This window comes from Oncorhynchus nerka, linkage group LG23, assembly GCF_034236695.1.
Source record: "Oncorhynchus nerka isolate Pitt River linkage group LG23, Oner_Uvic_2.0, whole genome shotgun sequence".
In the NCBI taxonomy this organism is placed as follows: Eukaryota; Metazoa; Chordata; class Actinopteri; order Salmoniformes; family Salmonidae; genus Oncorhynchus; species Oncorhynchus nerka.
Window position 1 is genome coordinate 28,499,136 of NC_088418.1, and position 17,325 is coordinate 28,516,460.

Below are 17,325 nucleotides of genomic sequence, written 5' to 3' on the forward strand. Positions count from 1 at the left end.
CACTGAGACTGGACCTTTCAGGCTCAGTCAACTTGGAAATACATTCTGGTGTGTCTTTGGCATGAACATTAGGGCTTCCGAGTGGCGCAGTGGTCTAAGGCGCACTGCATCTCAGTGCTAGAGGCATCACTACAGACCCTGGTTCTATTCCAGGCTGTATCACATCTGGCCCTGATTGGGAGTCCCATAGGGCAGTGCAGAATTGTCCCAGCGTCGTCCGGGTGTCATTGTAAATAAGAATTTGTTCTTAACTGACTTGCCTAGTTAAATAAAAAAACACTTGTGTAATTGCCCCGCTGAAAATTTTTACTTTATCCCAGGGTTAGATTTTCAGAAGACCTAATGTTTTACCTGGGCTTTGCTCCTTTTGATATTTATTTTGATCCTGACAAACTCCACAATGCTGTGACAAGCATACCAATAACAGGTACCACAGTACTTGAAAATACAGGATCAACAACATTGCATTCACTCCACATTTACTGGCCTGTATGAAAAGGTGAAAAGAAAGAAGCCTGTGTTAAATAATCCACTCCAAAGCATCCATTATGTTACCAATAGAGCCCCACAGTGGAGGTGTCATAATACCCATAAAACCTAGCGGTCAAACAGGGAAATGGTTCCAATTGTTTTTCCACCATTCATTTTTCCCAAGGGGATTTTAGAAACACTAAGGCTTTTAGAAAGACATAAGGGCTATGTTTTGTGTAGGCTTACCCTTGCGTGACGTTTTGATAACCATGTAAATCTCTCTCGGACAAGGTGACTTATCAATATATTTGGCTCTATTTCCTCTGATTCAAAAATCCTAATTCGCATCAAAGTAGATGTCAAATCCCTGCAAGCTCCTGCACGTTATCTCTAGCTGACACCTTTGCTACCAGGTACCGTTAATTTAAAATGTGCACTAGACAGTTCACAGAATTGTCCATTACATTTTTGCCAGTTTATTGATAGTTAATCCAGTTTCTTACCTTTGCCTTGATTCGGCAGTCTCGTCCAGATCATCATGGCATTTGTAGTTCTTTATGGTAGCCATATTTGCAGCTAATTAGCATTTCATTTTTTGGGGGGGAGTAAATACAGAGGAATATATTAATAAGTCACCTTGTCCTAGAGAGATTTACCCAGTTATCAAAACGTCACGCCAGTGCAAGCCTAAACAAAACAGAGACCTTACTTTAAGTGTTTCTAAAATCCTCAAATGGGAAAAATTAATGGTGGAAAAACGATTGGAACCATTTCCCTGTTTGACCAATGGGTTTTATGGGTATTATGACTCATGTTGTGGTACTCTAAGGCGTTAGGAAGGCTACTTCAAGACAACATGGTAAAGAAATGAACTTTCTGGCTTAAATTAGAAACTACAGGTTTGATTCAAATCGAATAGGCATACAACACAAAAACAGAGTGAAACCCTCTATTTTCAAGTATCAACAAGGTTCTATATCTTTGGTCAACGCTTTGTGTTAATGCACCAATTCACAAAGACAGGAACCGTATTCAGGTGGTCTGTCTGGCATTTCATGGCCATGCTCCATCTGCCCTATAGCAATTTACACCTCTGTGCCCATTGTGTTAAAATGCCAAGGTTAGAAACCAAAATGTTCTAGCTAGGTGAACATAGAGGGGTTGGTTAAGCAACAAAACCTACTGGTGCACAACTATGGGGCAAAACAGACAGGGTTGGCTTAGATTGTTGACAACATGTAAAGTATATTTCATCTCCAATGTTTATTGAAAACATAAATACATTTGCACAATGACCACTTGTCTCAAATCCATAATTACAGTTATTGGTTAGCTAGCTAGCCATTTAAAACCATAGAACATTGACATGAAATCAGTCAAAACACCTCAAGACATGGTATCAAGAACAAGATTTAATGAGCCACTAACATTCCCCACATGGCAGTTTCTTGTAATTCTTGCTAGCAATCTGGCCATCTAGAATTCTTCGATTAGGTTTAACTGCGGTTGGCATCCAATACACGTTGCATTACCGCCACCTACTAGACTGAAGTATAACTCCCTTATACTTTGCTTAATTAAAAAAAACACTACACACTAAAAATAATAAATACCATACTCCACTATTTAAATCTATTTAGTCCTACTTCAGGCCGACAGCCTTGAAAGATGGGACACCACCACTTAACACACCCTGTAACTCTTCTGATGTCAAGTCTCGCACACTCAAATACCTTTGCAACCTCTATTTTCTGCAACTCACAATCCATCCCTGCAATACAGTTGATAACCATTGCCATAAATGCCAAAAAAACCTTACTGAAACATATCAATTGTTGGTTTATCCCTCTGGTACTGGTACAAATCTACTACTCACACCACTCCTCTCAGGATCCCTCCCCTTTGATCCATCTTCCTCTACTTTCTTCACTGCCTCAGCGTATGACAACTTCTTCACGACTCTAACCCTGGAAACCTCAACCTGCCTCTCTCGCACAGGACATTTCTGATCCCCAGCCCTATGGGCACCCCCACAATTAAACACATACCACTACTTTCCCCAATGCTACACATTCTTTTGTCTCCTGCCCTTCTGCATACTCCTCACACCTAGGAACCTCCCTCCTACACTCTGCTGCAACATGCCCATAAGCTTGACACCTGTAACAACGTAATGTTGTCAGCACAAATGCACTTCTATATCCTAACATCACTTTGTCGGGCAAAAACTCAACATCAAAACTCAACAGGAAAGACAATGACTTCTGTTTCTCCACTGATGCCACCCTGTCTGTGTCGCCTCAAATGATGAGCATCACAAATACTGTGAATTTCCCCCTTCAGTTGGTCAGCTTTCACATTTACCGCCACCCCAGTAATCACTACTTTCAATGGTGCCCTTTTCTTGAGAGAGCAAAACAACAATTCACATCTCTTGCCCCCACTCGTTTAACATGTAGCGCCTGCTCCCTCTGACCAACAGAAACACATACAATTATCACAAGACCACTTATGGTTACCCTCAGATTCCACAGCACCCAATTTTTATTTATTTAACAGTTATTTATTTAACTTGGCAAGTCAGTTAAGAACAAATTCTTATTTACAATGATAGCCTACTCCAGCCAAACCCGGATGACACTGGGCCAATTGTGTGCTGCCCTATGGGACTCCTAATCACAGCCGTGTGATGTGATACAGCCTGGATTCAAACCAGGTACTATAGTGGCGCCACTTGCACTGAGATGTAGTGCCTTAGACCGCTGCTCCACTCGGGAGCCCAAACTTCAAATGGATCAGCCAAAAGGCAAGGGTCCCCTTTTTTCAAAAACTACCACCTCACAATCTCCCTAAAATCAGCACGAACCCCCTCCGGATGTAGCGCTCAAAAGTGCGTCCCATTTGTAAAGCAGCTGCTTCATCTTGATGTTCTTCTTTATCAATAGCTACCACAACGATTTCCCTTTTTCAAACACGCGCGCTCTCTTTCTCCCGGATTCATCGATTTCCTGGAGCGTGACGTCCCGGCCATCTAGAATCACAACAACAAGCTGACTTCTGCCCCATGGGACCGTTTACATCCTTAGTCGACGCTTTACCGGACACAGACTAGTTTACAGACTATACTTTAACACAAAGTTTGCTCAAAATAATAGCCTCTTACATAGGCTTCATTTTCTTTACTAGATTTTGCGGGACGCGATGGAAGAAGAGGTACATTTGGCATGCCTGTTTCACCATTGCCCCTTTGCTTGGTTAATGTCTGCTACAACTTTGAGGCAGGAGACACACTTCACGTGGAGCTCTTGTAGGATTTTGAGCGCGATATAGGCTACTCGTGCTTTTTTATAGAATGCGTTCATGCTTATTAATATATACATTTATCTACGCAGCCTCATGGCAGGATATCGGTGAATAAATACCAACCGACGGAGTTGAAAGTCAAAGAAGAAGAGGACCATGGCGATTTCAGTTATCAAAGTAAGAGTGGTAGCTGATGATTATTACTGGATAAGTGTTGTGGTTTTTAAAAAATCCTCAATTACCTTTTTTCTTAATTTGCTATTTACTTTAGTTTATTCTTATATGGAAGATGAATTATGGGACTGGTTAATTGCATTTGGATTACATAGAGAAAACATATCAATGAATATTGGCAGAATAAGTGGCCCACGCGCTATTGCAGGGGTAGGCAATCCTGTTCCTGGAATGCCACAGGTACTGCTGGATTTTGTTTCATCTAGGCCCTGATCAGGGGTGCGTTCAGTTCGCTTGAACGTTTGCTACGTTGCGGAACGTTTTCTACTGAACTACATGTTTTCACAAAACGTTCTTTAACAGACTTGAAGCAACGAGTGACGTATTTAAAGGGCAGGGGTGCATTTTGAACTCGCAACCCAGCCCTTCCTGGTCGATCAGTGCAGCATGGCTTCTGTTCAGTTGAACACCCTTGCGTTTTTATGTACTGAACGCAGCCCTGACCAACTGAGCTAAAAATGAACACACCTGGTCTTCCAGGTCAGTTAAATCAAAAACATGAAGTGCCTGCAGCACCCCAGGGCCAGAGTGCAGGCGTAGGCAACAATCTTCTTTCCCTCCCTGTGAAGTGTACATGTCCTTCTCTGAGAAGGGAATTCGAGAGCTACAGTATAAGGTTCTATCTGCAAAAAGATGATTCTGAGATAATTGGCTTTGGTTCCGAACCTTCATTGGTTTGAATGGTGTCAGCAATTTATATCTTGTATTATTTTGAATATAACATGAATTTGGGGATATTAAGAGTACTATATAGGTAGAGAACATTGAACAGAACAAGGCTATATCATTAACAAAATACTTAATTGATTAATTAATACCACTAATTAGTAAGGAGCTCCCCACACCTAGTTGTCTAGCTAGCTGCAGATTCATGCAGGGTAGTAAAGTCATGAGTTGTGATTATGGTCCATTGTTTAGCTAGCGACATGTCTTAACAAAAGACTCCACTCTAATTTTGACAAAGTATTTTCATTTCAAGTTAGTGTACTGTTAGCTACCTAGCTAATGAAGCTGGCTGGCTTGCTAACTAACATTACATCCTGCATTGGATTCATTGTTTACCTAGCTAGCTATCTAGCTATATTTCTTAACAAAAGAAGCTTGTCTTAGTGTGCCAGAGCGCAGAATAATATTTTAACGTTCAACACCCGTTGAATATGTCCGGTGTCAGTAAACGTCATCAACAAAGTGTAATTCAATTGTTGCCAGCAGCACAGTTAGACGCCAATGTTCTGGATAACATGAAACAAGCCTAACCAGCTCTGCTAGGGTGAGTAAAATGGTCAGTGGGGTGTTTTCTCATTGTGTCTGGAAGTAGTTAGCCAGTTTGCTTGGGTGCTTGACTGTAGTTGTGAGGTCAGAGCTTTCAGAACAAGCCTACTTATTGAGGATCCAGTGTGCGCTCTGAACGTGAAACACTCTGAATTTACAAACGGACAATCTGACAGCAGAGTTGCAGTCACTAACACTCTGGATAACTTCTTATGGCAGATGACACTCATAGGACTTCATGTTACACAATACATGTATGTTTTGTTCGATAAAGTTCATATTTATATCCAAAAATCTGAGTTTACATTGGCTCGTTATGTTCAGTAGTTCCAAAACATCCAGTGATTTTGCAGAGAGCCACATCAATTTACAGAAATACTCATAATAAACATTGATAAAAGATCCAACTATTATGCATGTAATTAGATACACGCTTCTCCTTAATTAATGCAACCGCTGTGTCAGATTTAAAAAAAACTTTACGGAAAAAGCACACCATGCAATAATCTGAGTACAGCGCTCAGACAACAAAACAAGCCAAACAGATACGAGCCATGTTGTGGAGTCATCAGAAGTCAGAAATAGCATTATAAATATTTACTTACCTTTGATCTTCATCAGAATGCACTCCCAGGAATCCCAGTTCCACAATATATGTGTGTTCGATAATGTCCATAATTCATATCCAAATAACTCCTTTTGTTAGCGCGTTTGGTAAACAAATCCAAACTCGCGAGGCGCGGGCAAGTCCAGGCGAAAGTTAAGACAAAGTTCAAAAAGTTATATTACAGTTCGTATAAACATGTCAAACGATGTACAAAATCAATCTTTAGGATGTTTTTTTACACAAATCTTCAATAATGTTCTAACCGGAGAATTCCTTTGTCTTTAGAATCGCAATGGAACGCAGGTCGTTCTCACATGAGCGCACGTGATCAGCTCATGCCACTCTGGCAGACCCCTGACTCAATCCGATCTCATTCCCCCCTCCTTCACAGTAGAAGCCTCAAACAAGGTTCTAAAGACTGTTGACATCTAGTGGAAGTGCAATATGAACCCATAGACAGTGTATATTCGATAGGCAATGACTTAAACTACAAATCTCAGATTTCCCACTTCCTGGTTAGATTTCTTCTCAGGTTTTGCCTGCTATATGAGTTCTGTTATACTCACAGGCATCATTCAAATAGTTTTATAAACTTCAGAGTTTTCTATCCAAATCTACTAATTATATGCATATATTATCAACTGGGCCTGAGTAGCAGGCAGCTTACTCTGGGCACCTTATTCATCCAAACTACTCAATACTGCCCCCAGCCATAAGAAGATAACATAACAGCCTAACCAGCTCTGCTAGGGCGAGTAATGTTCAGTGAGCGGTTCTCTCTCGCTTAGATGTCTGGAAGTAGCTGGCAGGTTAGTACAGAATGGTCAGATCAACCCTTAAAGAGATGGGTGGGGCTAAGGCTTAAGAAGGTGTGAATGGGTGTAGACAAAGAAGGGCTCTCTAATAGTAGTACCAAAACATTGAAAGATGGTTTTCTCAAAAGTGAGTTTACAAGTTGATCAACTTTCAAATCCAAATGACTTATCCATTGTTTCCTCAAATGCAGTGTATGATATATCAGAGGTGTGGACTCGTCACATGACTTGGACTCGAGTCAGACTCTAGTCACATGATGATTTTAGACTCAACTTGACAAAATCAAAAAAACACTTGCAATTTGACATTGACTTTAACACCAATGACTTGTGACTTAACTTGGACTTGAGCCTTTTGACTCAAACTGACTTGATACCCTCCCCAAGCCCAAATATAAAAAAGAATGCTATTAAAAAAAGTGTTCAGCGCATCAATTCTTAATTTAACGGATTACAGTTTGAATCAGAGAACAGCCAATCAAATTGTGCCAGCGGAGAAAAAGTTGCGCGTGGCAGTGCAGAGGAACGTCGGCAGGTGAATTCAGACGGAGCCCTTGGAAAGATGATACCCCAAATTATTATTTTTGGATATAAAGACTACGATGTAGTCAACAAAAAACAGATTGCAACTTGGAAAACATGCGAGAAGAAAATTAGACTGTGGCGCAACAACTTCCAACTTTGTTTGACATTTGAAGCTGCACAAAGAAAGGAAACACTTTGAAGTTTGTGGAAATGTGAAAGGAATGTAGGAGAATATAACACAATAGATCTGGTAAATAGTAGTACAACGAATAAACCAACAGTTCTTTTGTAGTTAATTGTACCTTTTGAAATGCAAGAGACAGGCCATAATGTATTATTCCAGCCCAGGTGCAATTTAGATTTAGAGCAGTGTATGCGCAAAATTTTCGATTGATCCAAAGAACCATTGTATTTCTGTTCAAAATGTTGTATCAAGACTGCTCAAATGTGCCTAATTTGTTTATTAATAACTTTTCATGTTCAAATTGTGCATTCCTCAAACAATAGCATGACATTATTTCACTGTAATATCTACTCTAAATTGGACAGTGCAGTTAGATTAACAAGAATTTCAGCTTTCTGCCAGATAGATCAGATATGTCTATGTTCTGGGAAATTTTCTCGTTACTTAAACCTCATGCTAATTAAATTAGCCTACATTAGCTCAACCGTCCCATGGAAGGGACACCGATCCCGAAGAAGATTTTATACAATTATTGTAACTTTATGACAGGATTGTTTTAGGTGTCTAGAGTATATCTGGAGAGAGAGAGCACTACAATATTAGTTTGTTTCATTGATGTTTATCTCATGGCTACCCATATATTTCCATGAAAATATCAAGTTTATTTGGAAAGTAATAAATATATATTTTTAAAAGCATTCATGATTTGTGTAAATTTAATATACTATTACTATTGTTAAAAATTTCAATTTCAATTTGGTGAAGAGCACATGACTTAAGGATTTGGGACTTGTCGGTCTTGACTTGGGACTTGAGTTCTAAGACTTGAGACTTACTTGTGACTTGTAAAAAGGGTATGACGCAATGGCGGAGGCATGCAGAGGCCAAATTGAGTTCCGAACCGCATCGCCATGCGCATCCCAAATTTTGTAACAATGCGGTGGTTCTGTATAGCTCTGCATTGACATCTTTGGTTGATGGTAGGTGGGGGCGGGAGTTCCTGTATAAACACAAACTCACTTCCTTGACAACAGCTCTGCGCTGCTCTGCGAAGCACAATAAGTATGAGCGTAAATACTGCACGGCCAATGCAGACGTATTGACCATGCAGCACTTTTTACCCTGCAAGGTCCAGAGTAATGCTGGTTTTCTGTTCTACCAGATAATTTATTGTTCCCACCTGTTGTCCCAGGTCTAAATCAGTCCCCTACACTAACGTAAACCTAGGAATAGGAGTCTAGAGCCCTGATTTGGATCGGTCACATGACAATTTATCATGTGGAGATTTACTAAGCTCTAACTCAAGATCTTGTTTGTTTTTGCCAGGGCCAGGAGGGAGCCCAAACTCACACTCCGACGGTGGGAAGACTTCCTCAGAGTCAGGGGAATCAGACAGAGAGCTGCCCAAATCAGACAGACCGCACACCTGCTCTCTGTGCGGAAAGGGATTTTCCCAATTGGGACATCTGAAATTACACAATAAAACGCATACAGGAGAGAAACGCTATGGCTGTATTCAATGCGGGAAGAGTTTCGGAAGGTCAGACTATTTTAAAAAACACGCGAAAATTCACAGTGTAGAGAAACCATACACATGCTCTGTGTGCGGCAAGGTATTTGCTAGGTCAGACATCTTAACCATACACAAGAGAGTTCACACTTCAGAGAGGGTGCAGCATCCCACCAAAGAGAAACTCTATCCCTGTTCTCAGTGCGGAAAGCGGTTCTCTCAATTGGGAAACCTCAAATCGCATGAGAGCGCTGTGCATGCAGGAAAGAAGCCTTTCAACTGTCCTGAATGCGGAAAGGGGTTCTCACATTTTGGTAACATGCAAAAACACCAGCGTGTGCACACTGGAGAGAAACCATACATGTGCCCTGATTGTGGGACAGGTTTTTCCAGATCACATCACCTCAAAACACATCAGCAAATTCATAAAGGGGAGAAGCCTCACTTATGCACTGAATGTGGGAAGGGTTTTGCTAGGGCAGACTCTTTAACGGCACATCAGCGAGTGCACAGGCTAGACAACAAGCCGTACGGCTGTTCTGACTGTGGCAAAGCCTTCTCTTCATTTGGAAACTTAACACAGCATCAGAGAATTCACACCGGAGAGAAACCATATCAGTGCTCTCAGTGTGAGAGAAGCTTTGCTTTTTCAACAGATTTGAAAAATCATCAGAGGAGACACACTGGAATGAAACCATACTATTGCTCGGACTGTGGGAGAAGTTTCACAACGGCATCTTCCCTAAAATCACACCAGAAAATTCACAAATTATAAAAGTCATGGTCTCCGTGTGGTAGTAATGTCTCTCTACATTGTCAAACACTAGCAAAATACTCAGCTGTCAAAATGCTGCCGATGGGGAAACCTTGAGGCTCACATATTTCTTAGGAATACTATAGGCACAATATTCTCATGGTTTAATCCTTGGTTTAAAAACAGCATAGGAATTCAATGTTTTGTTTTTAATACAGTGATTTTGGTTAATTGGATGGTTATTTTTACACTGAAACTCCCTGAATTGTTTTTACCCAGAAATCTCTTTAATGTTTGAATGTGTTTACTACATAGCTCCAGTTGTGTGAATTTTATTCTATATATGTTGATAATGACAAGCAAAAAAACATGACTATAGGGAACCAGAATCTCCTGCAAATTATGTTAACTTTTTGTTGTATAACCTGCATTTGTCATAAGAGGGTCAGGACACATTACATTGCAATCACAAAACATATGCAATGTCATAAGTTATATTGACAATAAACTTTAGTTGCAAACTCATTTGAAGCATTTATGCTTTAATTTAGTCCTCTGACTAGTTCAGTTGGTAGAGATAAGAGTGTCTGCTAAATGGCATACTGACCGGCTGCATCACTGCTTGGTATGGCAATAGCACCCCCCTCGATCGCCTGGCGCTACAAAGGGTTGTGCCGACAGCTAAGTACATCCACTGGGGCTGAGCTCCCTGCCATCTAGGACCTCTATCAGGTGGTTGACTTGACAGCTCATGCAGTTTTAGTGTTCTGATTACAGAGTTCTGATCATGGAACACCATGTGTCTACACCTACACAGTTGCCACGTAAAAATAAAAAAATGATAGAGATGGAATTCCCGGCACAAATATTTTACAAAATGTTTAGATTTAGGCTATAAAAATGGATTTTATCAAAGAAAACAGCACTTCATTTGATCAATGGGATACTCAGGAAGAGAAATAAGAGCAAGATATCAGAATGTAAGTCATAATTTTACCTTCAGATGTGGAAGTCTAAAAACTGTCATGGCAGAAAATGTTTCTGTTCTTGATTGCTCTTCTCAAACAAAAGCATGGGATTTGTTCTCTGTAATAGCTATTTTAAATTGGAAAACGTAGTTTGATTACCAAGATTCTAATCTTTTGAAGGGTGTAAGACACTTACATTAAACATTCTTGAAAATGCATTTTTAGTTGTCACTCTGAAATTTCCCCTGATGTTGGTCCCTGTACGGGACAGCAGCCATAACAGGTTTTAATCACATTTTTTGGAAAGCTGAGTTCAATTTCACTAGCCACACCCAGACTTGATTACTGCCAGACCTGTTGAATCAAGAAATCACTTATAAATAGAACCTGTCTGACAAAGTGAAGTAGGCCAAAATATCTCAAAAAGCAAGACCTCATGCCGCGATCCAAAGAAATTCAGGAACAGATGAGAATCAGTCTGTAAAGGGTTACAAAGCTATTTCTAATGCTTTGGGACTCCAGTGAGCCACGGTGAGAGCCATTATCCACAAATGGAGAAAATTTGGAACAGTGGTGAACCTTCCCAGGAGTGGCCGGCCTACCAAAATTACCCCAAGAGTGCAGCGACGACTTATCCAAGAGGTCACAAAAGAACCCACAACAACATCTGAAGAAGTGCAGGCCTCACTTGCTTCAGTTAAGGTCAGTGTTCATGACTCAACCATAAGAAAGAGACTGGGCAAAAATGGCATCCATGGCAGAGTTCCAAGTCGAAAACTACTGCTGACCAAAAAGAACAAAGGCTCGTCTCTCTTTTGGCAAGAAACATCTTGATGATTCCCAAGACTTTTGGGGAAATATTCTGTGGACTGACGAGACAAAAGTTGAACTTTTTGGAAGGTGTGCATCCCGTTACATCTGGCGTAAAAGTAACACAGCATTTCAGAAAAAGAACGTCATACCAAAAGTCAAACGTGGTGGTAGTGTGATGGTCTGGGGCTGCTTCAAGACCTGGATGACTTGCTGTGATTGAGGGACCATGAATTCTGCTCTCTAAAAAACAATTCTGAAGGAGAATGTCCGGCCATCAGTTTGTGACCTCAAGCTGAAGCGCACTTGGGTTCTACAGCAGGACAATGATCCAAAACACACTGGCAAGTCCACCTCCTAAATGGCTTTTACATTTTTTTTTAAAAGGTTTTGGAGTGGCCTAATCAAAGTCTGGACTTGAATCTGATTGAGATGCTGTGGGGTGACCTTAAAACGGCAGTTCATGCTCTCAAACCCTCCAATGTGACTGAATTAAAACAATTCTGCAAAGAAGAGTGGGCCAAAATTCATCCACGGTGATGTGAAAGACTCATTGCCAGTTATTGCAAACACTTGATTGCAGTTGTTGCTGCTGAGGGTGGCACAACCAGTTATTAGGTATAGGGGGCAATTACTTTTTCACATAGGGCCAAGAAGGTTCGGATAGCTTTTTTTCACTTAATAAATAAAATGATCACTTAAGTGCATTTTGTGTTTACTTGGGTTATCTTTGTGTAATATTAAAATGTCTTTTTCACGGCACTGTACGTACTACCAAATTGTCTAAAATGACATTGGAGGTGACTTAATGTAAAGAAATGAACTTTCAATTCTGTGGCAACCGCTCCGGTGGATGGTCCTACAGTCAGCATACCAATTGCATGCTCCCTCAACTTTTTATTTATTTTTAGTGTGTAGATCAGCTTTAATATTGCAGATTGTAGCTTTGATCAGCGCAATTGTCTGTATTATTTCCAATCCCCCATATTTTTTTGCAAATATATACAGTACCAGTCAAAAGTTTGGACACACCTACTCATTTTTTGGATTTTTCTTTTATTTTGACTATTTTCTACAATGTAGAATAATAGTGAATACATCCAAACTATGAAATAACGGATATAGAATCATGTAGTAACCAAAAAATGTGTTAAAAATATATATATATATTTGAGATTATTCATAGTAGCAACCCTTTGCCTTGACAGCTTTGCACACTCTTGGCATTCTCTCAACCAGTTTCATGAGGTACTCATCTGGAATGCATTTCAATTAACAGGTATGCCTTGTTAGAAGTTAATTTGTGAAATTTCTTTCCTTCTTAATGTGTTTGAGCCAATCCAGTTGTCAGATGACCTGGCCTCCACAATCACTCGACCTCAACCCAATTGAGATGGTTTGGAATGACTTGGACCGCAGAGGGAAGACAAAGCAGCCAACAAGTGCTCAGCATGTCGGAACTCCTTCAAGACTGTTGGAAAAGCATTCTAGGTGAAGCTGGTTGAGAGAATGCCAGGAGTGTGCAAAGCTGTCAAGGCAAAGGGTGGCTCCTTTGATGAATTTAAAATATCAGATTTGTTTAAACACTATTATTCTACAATTTAGAAAATAGTAAAAATAAAGAAAATCCCTTGAATGAGTAGATGTGTCAACTTTTGCCTGGTACTGTAAAAAACAAGTCACTAGGTGTAGGCAAGGCCATAAGCAAATAGGTAAAATGGTATTATGGTGATTTTCCTTTCCACGGTAGCAAGAGCTTATCTATTTTTGCCAAATTTCTATTAAAATGTATTGTAACGAGAATGTATTTCTTTCAGGTTATGAATACTGAGGAGGCCTATGTCCACTTCACCGTCAGAATACAGTCAGAAAAGTTTTTGGGGGATCCAATATGTAATATAGTACACTTATCATAATTTGGTTGTAATCCAGAGAGGTTAGAAAAAGTATCTAGATCATCTATGAGGCTGTGGAGGGATCCAAATTGTGGATTTGAAAGAAAATATGAATCTGCGTACAATGACACATTTTGTTTTCAAACCCTTGATTTCTAGGCCCTTGATATTGTTGGATCTGATTTTAATAGTTAGCAATTCGATGTCCGTAATAATAATTAGATATGCTGATAGTGGACAACCTTGTTTTACTCCTCTTGGCAGTTTAAAACTTTCTGAGAAGTAGCCATAATTTACTATTTTACACCTAGGGTTATTATACATACAGTTGAAGTTGGAAGTTTACATATACCTTAGCCAAATTTAAACTCAGTTTTTAACAAAACATTTCAGTTAAGATCACCACTTTATTTTAAGAATGTGAAATGTCAGAATAATAGTAGAGAATTATTTATTTCAGCTTTTATTTCTTTCATCACATTCCCAGTGGGTCAGAAGTTTACATGCACTCAATTAGTATTTGGTAGCATTGCCTTTACATTGTTTAAATTGGGTCAAACGTTTCGGGTAGCCTTCCACAAGCTCCCCACAATAAGTTGGGTGAACTTTGGCCCATTCCTCCTGACAGAGCTGGTGTAACTGAGTCAGGTTTATCGGCCTCCTTGCTCGCACACGCTTTTTCAGTTCTGCCCACACATTTTCTATGGGATTGTGGTCATGGCTTAGTGATGGCCACTCCAATACCTTGACTTTGTTGTCCTTAAGCCATTTTGCCACAACTTTGGAAGTATGCTTGGAGTTATTGTCCATTTGGAAGACCCATTTGCGACCAAGCTTTAACTTCTTGACTGATGTCTTGAGATGTTGCTTCAACATATCCACATATTCTTCCCTACTCATGATGCCATCTATTTTGTGAAGTGCACCAGTCCCTCCTGCAGCAAAGCACCCCCACAACATGATGTTGCCACCCCTGTGCTTCACGGTTGGAATGGTGTTCTTCTGCTTGCAAGCCTTCCCCTTTTTCCTCCAAACATACCGATGGTCATTATGGCCAAACAGATCTATTTTTGTTTCATCAGACCAGAGAACATTTCTCCAAAAAGTACGATATTTGTCCCCATGTGCAGTTGCGAACCGTAGTCTGGCTTTTTATGGCGGTTTTGGAGCAGTGGCTTCTTCCTTGCTGAGCGGCCTTTCAGGTTATGTCGATATAGGACTCGTCTTACTGTGGATATAGATACTTTTGTACCCGTTTCCTCCAGAATTTTCACAAGGTCCTTTGCTGTTGTTCTGGGATTGATTTGCACTTTTCGCACCAAAGTACGTTTATCTCTAGGAGACAGAACACGTCTCCTTCCTGAGCGGTATGACGGCAGCGTGGTCCCATGGTGTTTATACTTGTGTACTATTGTTTGTACAGATGAACGTGGTACCTTCAGTCGTTTGGAAATTGCTCCCAAGGATGAACCAGACTTCTGGAGGTCTAATAAAAAGATTCTGAGGTCTTGGCTGATTTCTTTTGATTTTCCCATGACGTCAAGCAAAGAGGCACTGAGTTTGAAGGTTGGCCTTGAAATACATCCACAGGTACACCTCCAATTGACTCAAATGATGTCAATTAGCCAATCGGAAACTTGAATTTTCCAAGCTGTTTAAAGGCACAGTCAACTTAGTGTATGTAAACTTCCGACTTCAACTGTAAATTTAACCGATTGTATAAGAGATTCTCTAATATTGAAATATTCCAGGCATTTATTTATAAATTCCATTCGTACTTTATCAAAAGCCTTTTCAAAGACAGCTATGAATACCAGGCCTGGTTTTTCAAAGTGTTCTATTGTTTCCAGTACTTGTCTTATATTATCTGCAATGTATCATCCATGTAAAAAAATTAGGATAAACAATATCAGATAATAGTATTTTAATTATATGCTAGTTTGCTTTATTTTTATAATATATTACACTTGATCTTTCTTGTGTAAGTTCCTCCATTTCTTTTTGTATTTCTTCTAATGTATTCTGTACCTCTATGGTACTGTTTTTATTGCTTTCTGTACTGCTAGTCCCTCTATTTCCTTTCTTAATATGGATTATTTTGACTTAAATTGCCTCTAAAGGCACATTTTAAAAGAGTCCCATACAACAAGGGGATCTGCTGTACCTATGTTATGTAGGAAAAAGTCAGTTATGAATTATTCTGTCCTGGTTATTCTGTCCTGGTTAAAAACAAGATGTCATCCAATAGGCTTTGATTAAATGTCCAATATCCTCGCCCATGTGGAAATTTTGTAAGAGTGACGTATTAAGCCAATGTTTTGATGGCCTGACCACCAATTGCACGCTCCCTCAAAACTTTAAGACATCTGTGGCATTGTGTTTTGTGAGAACTGCACATTTTAGTGTGGCCTTTTATTGTCCCTAGCACAAAGTTCACCTGTGTAATGACCATGCTGTTAAATCAGTTTCTTTTTATGCCACATGTTAGGTGGATGGATTATTTTGGAAAATGAGAGATGCTCACTAACAGGGATATTAACATTTGTGCACAACATTTGAGAGAAACGTTTTGTGCATATGGGAAATTAATGGGATATTGTATTTCTGCTCATGAAACATGGGAGTAACACTTTAAATGTTGTGTTTATAGTTCAGTATATGCTTAAGAATGTTCAAACTAGTTTTCATTTGGAAGGTAAATAAAGTGTTTTTATCAAAGCAATCACTTTTGCATGTGAAAACACAGAATTCTACTCATTACTCCACGTGCTTAACCTATCTCACTTTTGTATTCAGAATAGGGCACTGGGGCAGCCCAGTTCCAAAACTAATGCAATCAACTTCAACACTTTGACTCGGGCCAGGCCTTAGCCATTAATAGAATCCCCTCTATGCTAGGTGTAGCTAACAGTGTTCAGCCAATTAGGTGACCCTTAACAAAGAGTCATGCCTTGGTCCATTTGTGCAGTGTTTGGCTGACCGCCATATGCAACTTCCTGGTGTAGCACTAGCATGATGGTGGTAACTGTTTTATTAAGATTGTCGGCATATCACGCTCTCCGTAGCCGATGTTAGTAAGACCTTTTAAACAGGTCAACATTCACAAGTCCGCGGGGCCAGACGGATTACCAGGACGTGTGCTCCGGGCATGTGTTGACCAACTGGCAGGTGTATTCACTGTCATTTTCAGCATGTCACTGTCTGAGTCTAATACCAACATATTTCAAGCAGACCACCATAGTCCCTTGTGCCCAAGAACACTAAGGCTACCTGCTTAAATGACTACAAACCCGTAGCACTCACATCCGTAGCCATGAAGTGCTTTGAAAGGCTGGTAATGGCTCACATCAACACCATTATCCCAGAAACCCTAGACCCACTCCAATTTGCATTACTGCCCAAACAGATCCACAGATGATGCAATCTCGATTGCACTCCACTCTCACTTTCCCACCTGGACAAAAGGAACACCTACGTGAGAATGCTATTCATTGACTACAGCTCAGCGTTCAACACCATAGTACCCTTAAAGCTCATCACTAAGCTAAGGATCCTGGGACTAAACACCTCCCTCTGCAACTGGATCCTGGACTTCCTGATGGGCCGCCCGCAACAGTGGTAGGCCTGATCACCGACAATGACAAGACAGCCTATAGGGAGGAGGTCGGAGACCTGGCCGGGTGGTGCCAGAATAACAACCTATCCCTCAACGTAACCAAGACTAAGGAGATGATTGTGGACTACAGGAAAAGGAGGACCGAGCACGCCCCCCATTCTCATTGATGGGGCTGTAGTGGAGCAGGTTGAGAACTTCAAGTTCCTTGGTGTCCACATCACCAACAAACTAACATGGTCCAAACACACCAACACAGTTGTGAAGACGGGACGACAAAGCCTATTCCCCCTCAGGAAACTAAAAAGATTTGGCATGGGTCCTGAGATCCTCAAAAGTTTCTACAGCTGCAACCTGACTGGTT

General features: G+C 40.4%; 1 protein-coding gene across 1 annotated transcript; it reads left to right on the top strand.

The window, feature by feature from the left end:
• The first annotated feature begins 3,327 nt into the window (after positions 1–3,327).
• On the top strand, positions 3,328–16,101 carry LOC115106207 (zinc finger protein 239-like). The gene is made up of 3 exons (XM_029628774.2): positions 3,328–3,684; positions 3,864–3,951; positions 8,738–16,101. The coding sequence occupies exons 1-3, from the start codon at positions 3,673–3,675 to the stop codon at positions 9,694–9,696; spliced, it is 1,059 nt and encodes a 352-aa protein (XP_029484634.1). The 5' UTR covers positions 3,328–3,672; the 3' UTR covers positions 9,697–16,101.
• Positions 16,102–17,325: the final 1,224 nt, after the last annotated feature.